This window comes from Electrona antarctica (genome assembly GCF_951216825.1).
Source record: "Electrona antarctica genome assembly, chromosome: 6".
NCBI classification, from domain to species: domain Eukaryota; kingdom Metazoa; phylum Chordata; class Actinopteri; order Myctophiformes; family Myctophidae; genus Electrona; species Electrona antarctica.
The window spans coordinates 35166796-35181806 of NC_136811.1; the positions used below are offsets into that span (position 1 = coordinate 35166796).

General features: G+C 43.1%; 1 protein-coding gene across 3 annotated transcripts; it reads left to right on the forward strand.

Annotated features, from left to right (window-relative positions):
* The first annotated feature begins 1220 nt into the window (after positions 1 to 1220).
* On the forward strand, positions 1221 to 15011 carry LOC306924624 (uncharacterized protein). 3 transcript variants are annotated; one of them, XM_079503198.1, is made up of 12 exons: positions 1221 to 1938; positions 4424 to 4563; positions 4964 to 5139; positions 5547 to 5707; positions 5832 to 5972; positions 6318 to 6439; positions 6845 to 7013; positions 10042 to 10187; positions 11840 to 11964; positions 13219 to 13345; positions 13424 to 13557; positions 14801 to 15011. In XM_079503198.1, exons 1-12 carry the CDS (start codon positions 1436 to 1438, stop codon positions 14924 to 14926), a joined length of 2070 nt encoding a protein of 689 aa, XP_079359324.1. In that variant the 5' UTR covers positions 1221 to 1435; the 3' UTR covers positions 14927 to 15011. The 3 variants fall into 3 exon arrangements, with proteins under 3 accessions (XP_079359324.1, XP_079359326.1, XP_079359325.1); XM_079503200.1 differs by lacking the exon at positions 1221 to 1938 and adding an exon at positions 2052 to 2244; XM_079503199.1 differs by lacking the exon at positions 1221 to 1938 and adding an exon at positions 2869 to 3003.

The window sequence follows — 15011 nt, forward strand, 5'->3', positions numbered from 1 at the left end:
TCATGAGTTATCTCGATCCATTCCTCTACCGTGGGTGGTTGTGGTTGCTCAGCAGGTATTTTTTATTGTAAACAAATACTGTAAACTGTAATACAGCAATGTAAAAAATACTCGTGAAAATATACTTTGCTGCAAAATGTACCCGCCGCCAATACTCCCTCCTGCTGAAGGTGGAGTAGCGGCTAAAAGTGTATAAGTAGCCTAGAGTTAAACTACTTTTCCCACTACTGACAGAAGAAGGGTTTGGGGGTATATCAATTATAAATGGCTAAAACATATTTTCATCTTACCAGACAGTCTGACTCTGGAGGCTATTGCTCTCTTCAAGATATTCACAACTGGTTCAGATGATGGCAAATTTCTCTGAGAAAAAAAGAAGTCTTGCATGAAATTCATGAAGGATTTTCATATTATTGTTTGTATTATTACAACAAGAAAGGGTAGCCATCAACATGGGTGTAGACTAGGCTATGGAAGTTGTATTGGTAAAACATTTGCCTTTTGTCTACTCTAGACTGCAAGCAACAAACTTACCTGTTTGGTGTGTTCTGAAATTCGCATCTTGGCAAAATATTCGCATCTTGGCAAAATACACTGTTCAAAAGGAGGAGTGCTATGAAGCCACACGCAAGAGGCTATTAGGGGCAAACACTAGCGGCTAGCCTATACTCTGTTATTCTAAAGAAATGTACAGTATAGGCTACTCTGGTCTTTGGAACATTATTTTGAAAAATGCGTCTTCTCCTTATTTGATGCAGTCCGGCATTGCAAATTTCCGTTGCACATCATTGCGCATAGGCTATGATGCCAATTGGTTACCGCAGTCCTACTATAAGCACTGGATGTGTGGGAATAACCAATCTGTGGCGTACTCCTGCGAGTCACGCCTGCCTCCTTGCAAAGGTCACTCGCGAGTTCAACAAACCATGTGCAACCCAGATTTGGCACAAACAAGTGACTAAATTAATGCCACCAAAATGTGGAACGCCTACCATCAGGCGTGACGTTAAAACATAATCCCTTGAGTTTGACTCCTTCAAAACCGCTCTCAAAGGGCACCTACGGGCGGCTGCAATTCGAAACTGGCCCGCCTCCTTATATACTCTAAGACCGCCTCCCGTAAAATCTGACCCCCCACCCCTCTTCCCCCTCACTGTTTGTTTTTTCTACCAGTTTACCAACCCTTTCTGAAAACACACGTCTTTTGCATTGCGTGGGCCACCGTAGATTGTCTGCCTACAACAAGCATGGATGTGATTAAAATCACAAACAGGAAGAACGAAGGGCAGTACACTGTCAACGTGACTTTCACGTCTGAATTATTTGTGTCGTGAATACAAAAAAATATTATTAATCATTCAGAATGAACAGACTCATGGTTCCCGCATTGGGCTGATGATTATTTGTGGTATAGGCCTACACTTGCCGAAGAACGATGGCTTTTTTGTCTTCGAAGCTTGTTCAGTTTTGGTTGGTTGTTGTCACATGTCATGTGATTTCTATTGACGCTACAGCGAAAATGTTGCACCGTATGATACTGGATGATACTAAAGATAACGAACCTGGGCAACCTGGGTATACCTTATACCCCCCGTATGCTTTGATCAACAATACTATAGATTTTAAGAAGAAGAGTGCCCCCCGGATCCCAGGATTTGAGCCAGGGGACAAGGCAGCCCCCTTCAAAGTGGTGACGTTGGCTGGAGAGTTCATTTACAAGCCGACGACAGGTCTGCCGGGGCAGGGATCTCTTATAATTCACGTTTTCACCAGTAAATCGGGATTTTTAGAGTCTCTGTGGAACTCTGAATCATCTCTAAGTGACTTGGTACAGTCACTGCCTCAGAGCGCTCAGGTGCTTTTCTTGTCCCTCGATGACTCTGCGGTCAGCGATGTTCTCTGGATGAGGGATCAAGTCATTCGCGCAGCAATGCACAGGTGCCCAGTGTTTCTCACACTTTTTCCTTATGGATATGGACCCCCATCTGAAATTATTTTGTGCCTCATCATTGTCACAGTCTGGGACTCCCATACAACATTTAGGCTGTTCATTGTTAAAATGTAAAAAAAAAAAAAAACTATTCAACATTTCAAAGTTTTTCAAGGTGCTTGTAAAAACTAATTTATGCTAAATAGCTAACACAAACCCCAAAAGTCCTACTGAAAAACTGAAGGAATAGCCTCCCTGACATGTGAAGATGTCACAAGATAGAAACCATCACAACTGTCTGAAACTCCTTCAAAGTGAGTTTGTTCGATCAGTTTATCTTTTGTAGGAATTTTGGTGGCAAGTGACACCACCATGTAATAACTTTGCTGGCAGAAATAAAATTTGATCTGGTGGCCTCAGAAGTGGCCTTATAAAATAGACATCATTGTGTGGTTCATAATGCTTTATTCCAAAACTGTATGTTAGGCACTCGCACCCCAATCACTAGCCCCTTTCGGTACCCTCCGTAAAGCTTTTCTGAAGTTTCGCTTTACGTAGGGTTCCTGTGCATTTATTCCACGCTCTATGGTAGGCTACTAGGCAGATGTACATACCCTCCGTTCAGGCCGTGCTGCGGCCTGGTGGTGGTGGTGAGATGTTTCAAAAGATGCATAAAGCGGCTATAGGAGACAACGGAAACGTGGGAGAAATTTCATTTGGCGCAGATGCCGTTAAGTATTTTTTTGTTTGACCGTTTTGGCTTCTCTCTTCCTCACTTCCTTGACTTCCTTATTGACTTCCCATTGTACCGCCTCCCGCACCGAGACTGGCTAGCTGAGACAGAGCAGATCAGGCAGGAACGTAGGGACGCGCAGCTAGCCACTCTCGGTGCGGGAGGCGGTACAATGGGAAGTCAAGGAAGAGAGAAGCCAAAACGGTCAAACAAAGTAAAAATACTTAACGGCATCTGCGCCAAATGAAATTTCTCCCACGTTTCCGTTGTCTCCTATAGCCGCTTTATGCATGAAACATCTCACCACCACCACCAGGCCGCAGCACGGCCTGAACGGAGGGTATGTACATCTGCCTACCATAGAGCGTGGAATAAATGCACAGGGACCCTACGTAAAGCGAAACTTCAGAAACCCAATCACATCAGCTGGCTGGCCTCTGGACAAGTAAGGCCTATAGGCCTACAAGGCAGATTTTTGCGTTGCAGGCCATTGGAAGTGCTGAAAATGCAGCCTGAAGTGTTTTGCACTATTTTCTTTTTATGTTCTGCATGGCACATAACTTAGCTAGCCTACATTGTGTTTGTTATTGACTTGTGTGTTTTTGTAGAATTGGGAATGAGATGTTACTAGAATTGGTAGTGTCATTACTACCATTAGACCGACAACCTACGTCAAACTCTAACCTAAGCGCAAGCACGGGAGCAGCGCACACGCATCTTTGGTGTGTCGGTCTGTTGGATCTGAGTGTGCATCCCCATTGACCTTATCCTCATGCAGACCACGGCCATCTTGCCATCAAGGTCATAGATCTGCAATTTCCCATTGACACGCCATTAAAACAGAAAAGTCCTATCTGATTGTATTAAACAACGTCAAACTCCCCAACATTGCAGCTTGAATTATCCTCTTTCTATCTGCAAAGTGTTTGTTTCGTAAATAAAATCCACTGTAGACTTGTTATGAGCTACTTCCTGTCAAGAAATTCCTTGCAGGTGATTTTTCTTTCCTAAGTATTGGAGTTTGGAAGCACTCGTTTTTAGTAAAGCAGCCTCCTGCATTATGTGCAAATTCAAAACAGGTGGTACGCAGGGCTGTTGATATCCAAAGAGCACTCCCAAACTTTACAGATTGAAAGAGGATAATTCAAGCACCTTGCTGGCAAGATGGCAGATGTTGGCTTTCCACACGGGAGACCCGGGTACGATTTCCAGGCGTTACAATGGTGCCGTGACCCGGATCTGGTTTCCCCGTGGGAGGAGGTCAAAAGGGGGTGAATGTAGCAGAGTGGCTCACAACCTCAGCCTGATCGCCTAAAGAGTGTAATATCTCCCCAGTCATAGGGATGCCCTTTGGCTTAGTTGTTAAGATGTTGGCTTTCCACCTGGGTACGATTCCCGAGCGTTACACTTGGACATATTTCATCAACAAAACAATTATTTTATAAGTATGCCAGAGATGTTGATGCCATGGGGTCTTCTATGCTTTAGCACTGTAAAATAATGTAAACAACAAATGAACATTTTCATTATAATTTTCTTCACATTCGGTCTCATGCTGATTGAAAATCTATTAGACGTATCCTTTTACTCATAGGAAAGACGAGTTGAGCTGATTGAAATGATTACTAGACTGAAAAGCGGCGTGATTCTGGTTGCAAATTGTGCCCATCGGGTGCACTTTGGAGGGTGAAAGGAGTGTGAGTCCTTTGAGGCATTTGTGCCAGCTAGGGGCCATTGTCTCATAATCTGCCTATCTACAGTCCACAGGAGGTGATGTCCAGGTTGCACTTCTCTCCTGTGCCAGTTTTTCTCCTGGGTAACTGGATTCCCAACGTAATCTACTCCTGGAGCTGCACAGGACACAACTGTGGCCTTTCTCAGGCTGTTTTCACCAGTGAGGGTAAGACACAGTCTTTGCTAAGAATGTTTGGGGTATAGTTTCTTCTCATGGAGACAGACCTTTTGTGCAACCATTTGAACGACTTGTGGACCACTTATGTGTTTTTTGTCAGTGGTTCTCAAATTGGGGTCTGGGGATCCTCCGGGGTCCTTGTTCTACAAGCTCACAGTGCGTTGCAACTTGCAGGTCATGCATCATGAGCTTGTAGATCTGCTATTTTCAAAAACTTATTTCTTTTTTTTCTTTTTTTAAGTACTCAAAACTTGTATGGGGGCTCCCTGGCACAAAATATTTTCAGATGGGGGTCAGTGATCAAATACATTTGGGGATTATGTTATGCAAGCCTACAAGCTCAAAGTGAGTTTTTGAAGATTACATTTATCTTCTTTTTCCGAGACAGGGTGGAACATGCCAGTGATTGTCAAGAGATTAGATGCCAGATATGACTGGCTGATGGGGCGGTGGGGTCAGAGATCACACCAAGTTATTGATGCAGGAGATGGGTGCAAGACCTCCGCTTCCGTGACTGGTGCCGTGGCCTGGGTGTCTGAAGGCAACTGCTCTTTTTTCACCAAGGTCAGTTGACATCTCATTCTCTGTGGTTCCCAAAGCTGAGGGGGGAGGGACGATATAGCTCCTTGTAAGCCTTAAAGAAGTGGCTCTCAGTAGGTCCCCTCTATTTCCCTCTACATCAAATCTCTTGGTTGACCTACAGTACAAAGTCACACCGCACAAGGAGATGTATTATGAGATTGTAGATCAGCTTTTTTTGGCCAATGATGGGCCGTTCTGCATAGTGAGTTTAGCATGGTGACATTTCAACTAAGTAATTGTTTTCTTTTTTTTCAACTTTTACTTGTACTTGTAACAGAGATTTTCAACATTGTTGCATTGCTACCTTTTCTTTAGAGTAAAGTACAACACCAACACTGAAAGGGAAAGGTGATTTCACTCATGAGAAAAATGTTTGCCCACCCCTACAGGTCCAGAACATGGCTCAATCCAATGCCTCTGGTGTCCTTGTTTATGCTCTGCCCGGTAACTCCATTCAGGATATGAACTGTGTGGAGAATGAGTGTTCAGTGTCACTGGGCATACCTGCTGCCATGATGCACCTGGAGGTATCTGTTGCCCAGGCACTACGGTAAGACCACAACTCTGGACCAACAATGTCACATTGTCTAGTCACTTTGATAACACAGGGTCTTTGCATGAGGATTAATGAGTTCTCCCACAAAAGTTAGATGATGTGATTATTTTGTTTTTAGGTTTCGACAGCTGGTAAACGTATCTTTCCAGAACACACCCTCCCCAAACTTCTTCTTTGCTATAGACCAGCAGGGGCAGCTAGCTGAGATGGGTTGGTTCCTCTACCCCACATTCAAGTTCATCAGCTGGCAGGCCCAGTGGTAAGAAAAGAGCTAAAGCTGTGTGTCCACCAAAGCTTTTCTTCCCAGGCAGCTGAAAATCATCACCAGACTTGCGACCAGTAAACAATGTTTCACTTGCTCTGAGTAGCACACAACGGCTGCGGTCTCGGATACACAAGGTTGCACTGTGCTCCTCGTCACGTAGAAAATAGCTCAACACATTAAAACTGTTGCGTGTGTGGAGCACCAATGCGACAGTATCACAGGAGTTGTTGCTCTGCATGTGAGGAGTGCCGATGCCTCCCTACTTGTCTGCTCACATTTGCAGCACTGTAGATTCAACAATATGAAAAATGATTGCAGGCCAATCTCTTTTCTTTGTAGGTTTGACTTCCATGAGGGTCTCCGGATCAAACTTGGAGCCCCTGCTCAGGTGGTCTCAGTGTTTGACAAGACTCTCATGCAGGGAGAGAAAGGAGCAGTTGCTACAGTGGACTTACCCTTTGGTATATTTTCAGTTTTCTGTACACTTTTCAAAGCCTTACATTGCAACCTCCATTCAGCAGCACAGCACAATTAATATTATTCAGCACCTTCCATGAGGGGCATTATACTACTAACAAGTTTGAAACAGTACGGCAGTACAGTTAAAGAGCCCCTCCCTTGGGGGAGGGCAAGCTTATAGATAACACTTTCCATGTCATTATGGGTGAAAGTCTTCAAAAATGCTCAAACATTTAAAAAACAAAACAATGAGCTTGTGGACTGCTGTTTTTGCTGCTTTTGCACATTGTATTATGACAAAATATATAATAAGGCATTCATTTATTAAAAATAATACAAAATAAATGGAGATACAGGTGTTCTGCCCAACCGACACAATATTTGTGATTGTTTGTGACTCATTGCAGACATGTTGGACTTTGACACACTGGAACTGGATGCATCCCTGTCCTGTCCGAGTGGGAGAGACTCCAGCTGTCCTCGCTGGGACCATGTGGTACAGCTGTTTGTGTGCTGCGACCACTTCAGTGTCTACTGCAACGTAGAGCTGGGACGCTGGATCACTGCCTTCCGCAGGTATTGCCTAGGCCCTAGTTCAGTGGTTCTCAAGCTTTTCTGGATCAGGGCCCAATTGAAAATCTCAAACGGATTTGCCTGACCACTTAGCATGGATTTGCCTGAGCACTTAGCATGGCAGCCAAATAAGTGGCCAGGTGGGTCGCCATGTGCATTTTCAGAGCATGTTTATTTTAATGAACAATCAATCGATTGTGTTCCACCTAGGATCGGTGGAACTAATGTAGTATACTTTAAGTTTGTATTTATTATCAATTTCTAACAATGTTTTGGCAATTATTTGTGGACCCGCTTGCAATACCCTTTGCCATCATACTGCTGCTGTTGAGACAGGTGGAACAAAAGCTGAGACTTTAGAAATTATATTATCATCATCTATTATACAATATTGAAAAGGTGTACCCAAAAAGCTGTACGCAACCCAGGAATCAAAGTCACCAGCTACTACGTCACTGACACACTGCAACACACACTGCAACAACACACTAAGACGTCACAGACTTACCCTCCGCGTCGATCCACGGCTATCTCCTCATATCGCGCCGAACGCCGACCCTCAACACCACCCGCGGAACATTACTCATTGCACTGACACCAAAGTTGCCTCCCTTCCACACCCACGCCGGCATTGTATCTCTTCACGACAAACAATATCTCCCCAAGCACCCACACCCCCGCACGCACACACTCACATGTTGCCAGGTCTATGAAAACAAGCCCAGAAAAAATGCCATTCAGCACGCTACTTACAACTCGCTTACAATTCGCGGACCTGGCAACACTGCATCCCGTGATTCCCCTCTTTTCATTGGCTGCACCGCCAACATTGTTGCCACGTCTATGTAAACAAGGCCGCAAACCCTGACTTCCTACAGCCTACAGCCTATACTTACACACACTACCACTCGCTTACAATACGTGGACCTGGCAACACTACATCACCCCTTCCCAATGGCTCAAAACCCCACCACGTGACCCACGTGTTTTTCGTGATACCTTTCACACTTCCGGAAACACTACCGGAAGTTACACAGTACACACACACACACACACACACACACACGCACACGCACACGCACACACACAGTGTACAGCCTGCCGGAAACCAAACGTAGAAGAAGAAGAACAACAACACAGGTTCTACACTGATTCTAACTTGGACGGAGAGCGCCGCGATTACATACACAGTTACAATAATGCAAACACAACCGCGTCGACACATGGCGTCGTACAATCGGGACGAACCGAGGCGCATATATGGATAAGAACAACAACACCAACACTACACGCACACGCGCGCGCTGCAACAACGCGCTGCAACACAAAACAGCTGTGTACAACGCAGTGTCACTGCAGACGTGTGTGTGTGTGGTGTGTGCGTGCGTGCGCGGGGGGGGATTTTGGATCGCCTCGCGATGCAGCTGAAATGGCACGCACGCACACACACACACGCCACAAAATGCTCATAATAATACAAAATAAGTACACTACACTAATAATAATAACAACAACAACAGTACAGAGAACAGTACAGTACACATGAGTACAGTACAGTACAGAAAAAAAGCTCACATCAGAATATTAATCCATGTAATAAAAATAATAATAATAAATAAGAACACAACACTAATAACGGTACAGAGAACAGTACAGTACAGTACAAAGACGTACAGTACAGTATACTGGTCCTGCGCCTTGCCATGCTCTCTTTCAATAATAATAATAATAATAATAAAAAATAACAACACTACACTAATAACAACAATAATATCAACAGTACAGAGAACAGTACAGTACACATGAGTACAGTACAGAAAGAAAGCTCACATCACAATATTAATCCATGTAATAATAATAATACAAAAATAAATAAGAACACAACACTAATAACAACTTTAATATCAACAGTACAGAGAACAGTACAGTACAGTACATCAGAATATTAATCCATGTAATAATAATAATAATAAAAAAGAACACAACACTAATAACAACAGTACAGAGAACAGTACAGTACAGTACACATGAGTACAGTACAAAGACTTACATCACAGTACAGTACAGTATACTGTTCCTGCGCCTTGCCATGCTCGCTTTCATACGCAAATACACAAAACCAAACAGGGCCACTCAGCCAGCTTGGCAACTTTGCGCTTTCCAAGCAAATGCATAAATGAAAACATCATGGGTTGCCATTGCCTTCTTCCCATTTGCGACGCATCGCATGGCGCTAGGATGAGCGGGCCGAAGGCCCGCGAAATTCTAGTATAATACAATACTTGTTTATCGATCATTTTCTTAAGTAAAACCCCAATGTACTTTTGTCTTTCTTTTCTCTTTTTAATTTGCATTGTTTTGATCTGAGATTTTGATCTGAGAAAGTACACAGCAGGAGGGTATTGTGGAGAATCATTCCTACAGAAGGTACATATGGCTGAGGTACATATGGTCCTTGAGATGGTGGTTCATCAGTCTTCAGCAAATGTCCATACCATTCATTTGACATAAACGTTGAGAATGTCTGCACTCCTGCAGCTTCCTGGTGAAGGGTGTTGTAAAACCCTAAGAGACCCTAATAATAAGGTCAGTTTAGGGCTGAGAAATATACCGGTATCATTATCAATATTATATCGATATTGTGATATGAGACTAGTAGATATTATCTGGGATTTCATGTTTTTAGCCGATGTACAAGCAAAACATTAATATCATCAGAGCATGATGTCACGATATCTAAAATCTTTGGGTTTGACCATATCACCCAGCCCTAAGTCGGTTCCATATCAATCTGGGAAGTGGGAACCCATTTGGCACCCTAACCTTTTGCCTCTAGGCTGGGGCACCACCTATTTTGTGTCAAAGAGGAACTTTTTTTGGCACTTCCTCCCGGGTGCTTCCTAAGTTCCTTCTAACAACAACGTTACATGTTTAAGGCAGTGACGCTGAAAGATTCTGCTGCTAGCAGGATCTGTCTTATTTCCATGCAGCTGCTGATTGGTTGCTGTTGTTGGTTCTGCTGTTTCTGCAGAGGTTTAGGACGTTGGCTGACCGATGTGTCGCCTCTCCTACCCCTGCTCAACAACAACAAATGTACCTTCACCATGAGGACGGTGGCCTGGGCCATGCCATGGATGGCCTCCCTCAACCTGCGCTTCAGTAGCACTAATCAAACAGGTACAGTCCATTGTTAGGAATGTGTCAACAACAAGAATTCTGGTGATCGATCTTTATAATCTTATAATAACATCCAGACATAATAATTCGGTGACCACTGCTCTTATCAGCGCAATATAGGATTAGATTTTACCTGGAAAACTAGATAAACTAGATGACCTTTCCACTCAAAGCGTGTATGTAATGATTGTAACAGTCCTGGTTATGTTTAACATAGCAATAAGCTGCATCAGGTCCTTCAGCAAAGTTTCTGACTATGAACATGGAATTTGGGTGCTTTATGACCTGTAGAAGTAAAGCTTTGGCTGATAGGAAAGCAAATGTACAAAGCGGGTACATAACAAAGCACACACATAATCCCCACTGTGACAATGGAGCAAAATGGACTGTAATAACACTGTCCCAGAACCATTTCTGAAATTTACACTCACTCAAGGATAGGAGTCATTTCTCAAAGTTGGAAAGGGGAATCTCTGTACGGGAAGGGGCAATTTGTCTGTAAATAGTGATTACTAGAAATGACGAGGGCAAAATACAGGAAATATGTCAACTTTTAACTTCTGATTGTATTAGTGTCATCACAAAACGTAAAACAGTGTAGTAGCATCACCACGTAGAGAACTGTCTCTCCTGTTTAATTACGGTACATAGTATATAGCGTTACCAGCATGGAGAACATTTCAATAGTATATAGCATTACCACCATAGATAACAGTCTCTCCTGTTTCATTACATTACTAATATGCAGCAGGGATTCTGTGCTGTGTGGCAAGCTGCCTCTAGGGGGTGCATGCCACTAGTGACTAGTGTAATGGGTGTATACATTTATCTGAACTTTGACCTCACCAAACAAATTCCTCAGTAGGTCAGTTCACCTTTTCTTTTCAAACCATGTCACTATAATGGTAACATTGTACTGAAGTTGTTTCAGTACAAATCTCACTTCACAATCACATAGCATTATCATAGAGAACTGTCTCCTGCTTTATTGTGTAGCATTTGTCTCTCGCTTGATTCTTCTAACTTCATGCATTGTTCTTCTGACTGAACATTTCTTATTGTTTGAGAGGATCCAAGGCACTCTGTTCCAGTGAAGTGAAAAAGCCTTTATTGTATGTTTTAAGGCATGGCAAAGATCATTACAAAAAAGGGAGGACCAACGCGTTTCGGCAAAGGGACCCTGACGAAGGCTGTCCCTTGGGACCCTGACGAAGGCTGTCCCTTGGGACCCTGACGAAGGCTGATTGCCGAAACACGTTGGTCCTCCATTTTTTTTAATGATCTTTGCCATGCCTTAAAACATACAATAAAGTTTTTTTCACTTCACTGGAACAGAGTGCCTTGGATCCTCTTCTTTATTTTCATGATTAAACCTTGCCCACGGAGCCCCTCGAAAACAAGATGGTACATCTCAAGGGGTCTTTTCCTAATAAAGAAACTTGAATCATCACCTGTATTCAGTTCAACAAACAAAGGACCACGGCAGCCCTCCCTTCCTCTATTCAATATTTCTTATTGTTTGCTTATAACTTTTATGAAAGGTTATTTTTAAGCGTATTCAACTGTTGCACATTGCTCAGTTGATGCCAAAAAATGTAAAATGTTGATAATAATTCGGCACATGCTATTAATAATATACTTTTCGCATACAGATCATCATGTGGAACGGCTTTACCCATTTCGTGTGATGTCAATGTACAGTGGGGGAACCTTTGACAAAACCTACAACAAGAGATACCAACCAATTAAATTCCGCATCCCACCTTCAACCAAAAAGGTAAAGGAAGACAAAGATAAACTAGAAAAAGTGCCCCTCGGGGCACAGGTCTCCACCAGGGCAGGTCAGGTTGTGGCCTCCTGGTTGCGCTATAATAGGCCAATGTGAAAAGGGTGCCATTTCTTCATACGCCTTTGATGGCAATTGGATGATTTGAGGCATTTTGTTCCAAAAATGTGTTTTGCAAAAATCAACCTGTTGGTGGCGCTATAACAGGCCAATGTGAAAAGGGTGGGATATATTCCTCAGCCTAGTAAGAAAATGTGTGAAAGATTTCACGTAAATTGCATGCTGCGTTCATGATTTGAGGCTTTTGTTCAAAACGGGGCAATCTTGCAAACTGTGAAAGCCAATTATAGCCAATTAGGATGGAATATGAAATATCAGACAGATCCGACTTGAGCACATGACCATAGAGATACTGTGTAACGATTTGTGAGATTTTTGGACAGAATCTGGAGGAGTAATATCAAAAAAAATGTTTTACAAAAGTCGGCCTCCTGGTGGCGCTATAAAAGGCAGATGCGGAAAATGCAGGTCAAAGGTTTGTCCTTGGCCTCTAGGGAGTGTGCATGCAACATTTCACGCAGATCGGTGGAGTTAGGTAAAGAATGTGAAAAGCTGCCTCATGGTGGCGCTATAACAGGCCGCTCTGGAAAATGTGGGGCAGAGATTCATCGTTGGCATCCAGGGAGTGGGTGTGCAAAGTTTGGCATCGACCGGGTTAACGGTGCCGGAGATTAGCTGGTAACAGACGGACGGAAGGACGGACACACACACACACACACACACACACACACACGGACGGAGTGCAAAACATACTCTCTCCCCATGCCTTCGGCCTGGTGGAGACAATGATAAATGATTGATTCATTATTTTATTTTATCCAATCTACTTTGTTGTTGTTCGGGGCCAATCACATGGTAGGGCACATTGTCATAGTGTTATAGATAGCAGCTGGTTCGTAAGGTGTGCCTACAGAGCACCCGGCGGAGGCTTGATAGCGTTTCCTTTACCAGCTGCTAAGTCACACTGGCTCCATGAACTGATGTTCTGACCGGGTAAGGACAAAACATTGCTGGTTGTTTCCTTGTGTAGGACTTTAGTTTTAGGAAGTAAATGGTAAATGGTAAATGGTGCATTTATATAGCGCCTTTATCCAAGGCGCTTTACATAGATTGTGCAATCATTATCTCCTTTCCGGCAATCTTTTGAACATTATCTGCAACTTCTCTGTGCCGCCTGTTGTTCAGGTGGAGTTGTATGCTGTCATCACAGGCCATGGAAGTGATGAGAATGGCTGCGGGGAGTTCTGTGTCACATCACATCACTTCCTGATAAACGGCGTATTCAACAACACGCGTATATTTGACTCTGCAGGTAAGAGAAATTGTCCATCCGTCCTCAGGCCATCTTTAATGTTTTTTGTTTGTTTTAAATGAGTTGTCTGTAATGTAGGCACTACATTGGGTTGTACATTGAGAGTCAAGGAGGGAGCGGTTCCCAACGAGCATGGTACCTGGCTGTACGGCCGTGGAGGATGGTGTGATGGTCTACAAGTCGATCCCTGGAGGATCGACGTCACAAGACAGGTCTGTCCCTCTGTTGCCAAGAAGATGTCATTAAAAAGATATATTCCCATTTTTTTCAAAAGACATTATTTGAATAACTGTTTTATACTTGACATGGTAGTGTCACAACTCTGTTGTTGAATTGTTTTCTTTATTTCTGTTTTACTGAAATGATGACAGAACATACTGTACAGTACATGTTTAATGTGAGATTAAAAAAGGGACCCTCTCCTCAGAGCCTTTTTTGAAGCTGTTCTCTTGCTGCTAACATCATCAGTAAAGATGAGGGGCCCGATTCACTAAGCTGTTTACACCCATATTTTGGGTTTAAAGGAATTTTCCAAACTTCCCATGTTAGTAGTCTGATTCAGTAATCTTTTCTTGTCTGTTCATTTTGCGGAGGGCTTTCGTGGGACCAAGGCTTGCTGTATGTCATTAGAATGCCTTATAGACTACTAACGTGAGAAGTTTGGAAAATTCCTTTACACCCAAAAATTGGGTCTAAACATCTTAGTGAATCAGAAGAATTGGTATGAACATAAGAACTTTGTGGCATGCAGTTGCTTTTCATCTGTGATGTCAAAAAGGTCATTATAAAGTGTGTGTGTGTGTGTGTGTGTGTGTGTGTGTGTGTGTGTGTGTGTGTGTGTGTGTGTGTGTGTGTGTGTGTGTGTGTGTGTGTGTGTGTGTGTGTGTGTGTGTGTGTGTGTGTGTGTGTGTGTGTGTGTGTGTGTGTGTGTGTGTGTGTGTGTGTGTGTGTGTGTGTGTGTGTGTGGTACACTTGCATGTGTATCTTTCTCTATACACACACTGACTAAACACAATCTAAGCTTCCATTTCTCTTAAAAGAGCAGTATGTGCACTAGAGGTCATAGGAGAGCACTTGAGTGACATAAGCTTCTTAAGGCTTGAACAGCACTTGAGTATTGTGAAGTGAACAGGTGAACAGTCCCACTGTAATCATATGAAAAGACTTACTTCTACTGTAGCACATTATACACATACTACACCACCAGTGGTTCTTAACGTCCACCACCAGGGGTCCAGTTAGACCCTTAGGGGTCTGTAACTCTGAGAGGGTACAAAATGGAACCAAAATAGACTCAAATTGACACTGTAAAATCTGTACAGATGGAACCAATGGATCCGTAAGGGCCTATTTGGTTACATGTGAACACCACGTGTATACCAGCTTGTATTTTATGTTTTGTATCTGAACTTCCTGTATTGTTTATGTTCATCTTTTTTTTCTTTTCTTTTTTAGCTGGACATGACTGGGTATGAGTCCAACACACTTATCTACTTCGGCTTATACAGTGGCCAGGACCCCAATCCAGTTGAGAATCCTGGATACATCACCATGTCCTCTTTTCTTGTCTTCTATAAATAATATTTCTCTGAAACATTCCATTTTGAAAGTGGGTGTGAACGAACGATGAAGGTTGAATGTGAATTAAATGCTTATTTTGCCTAAA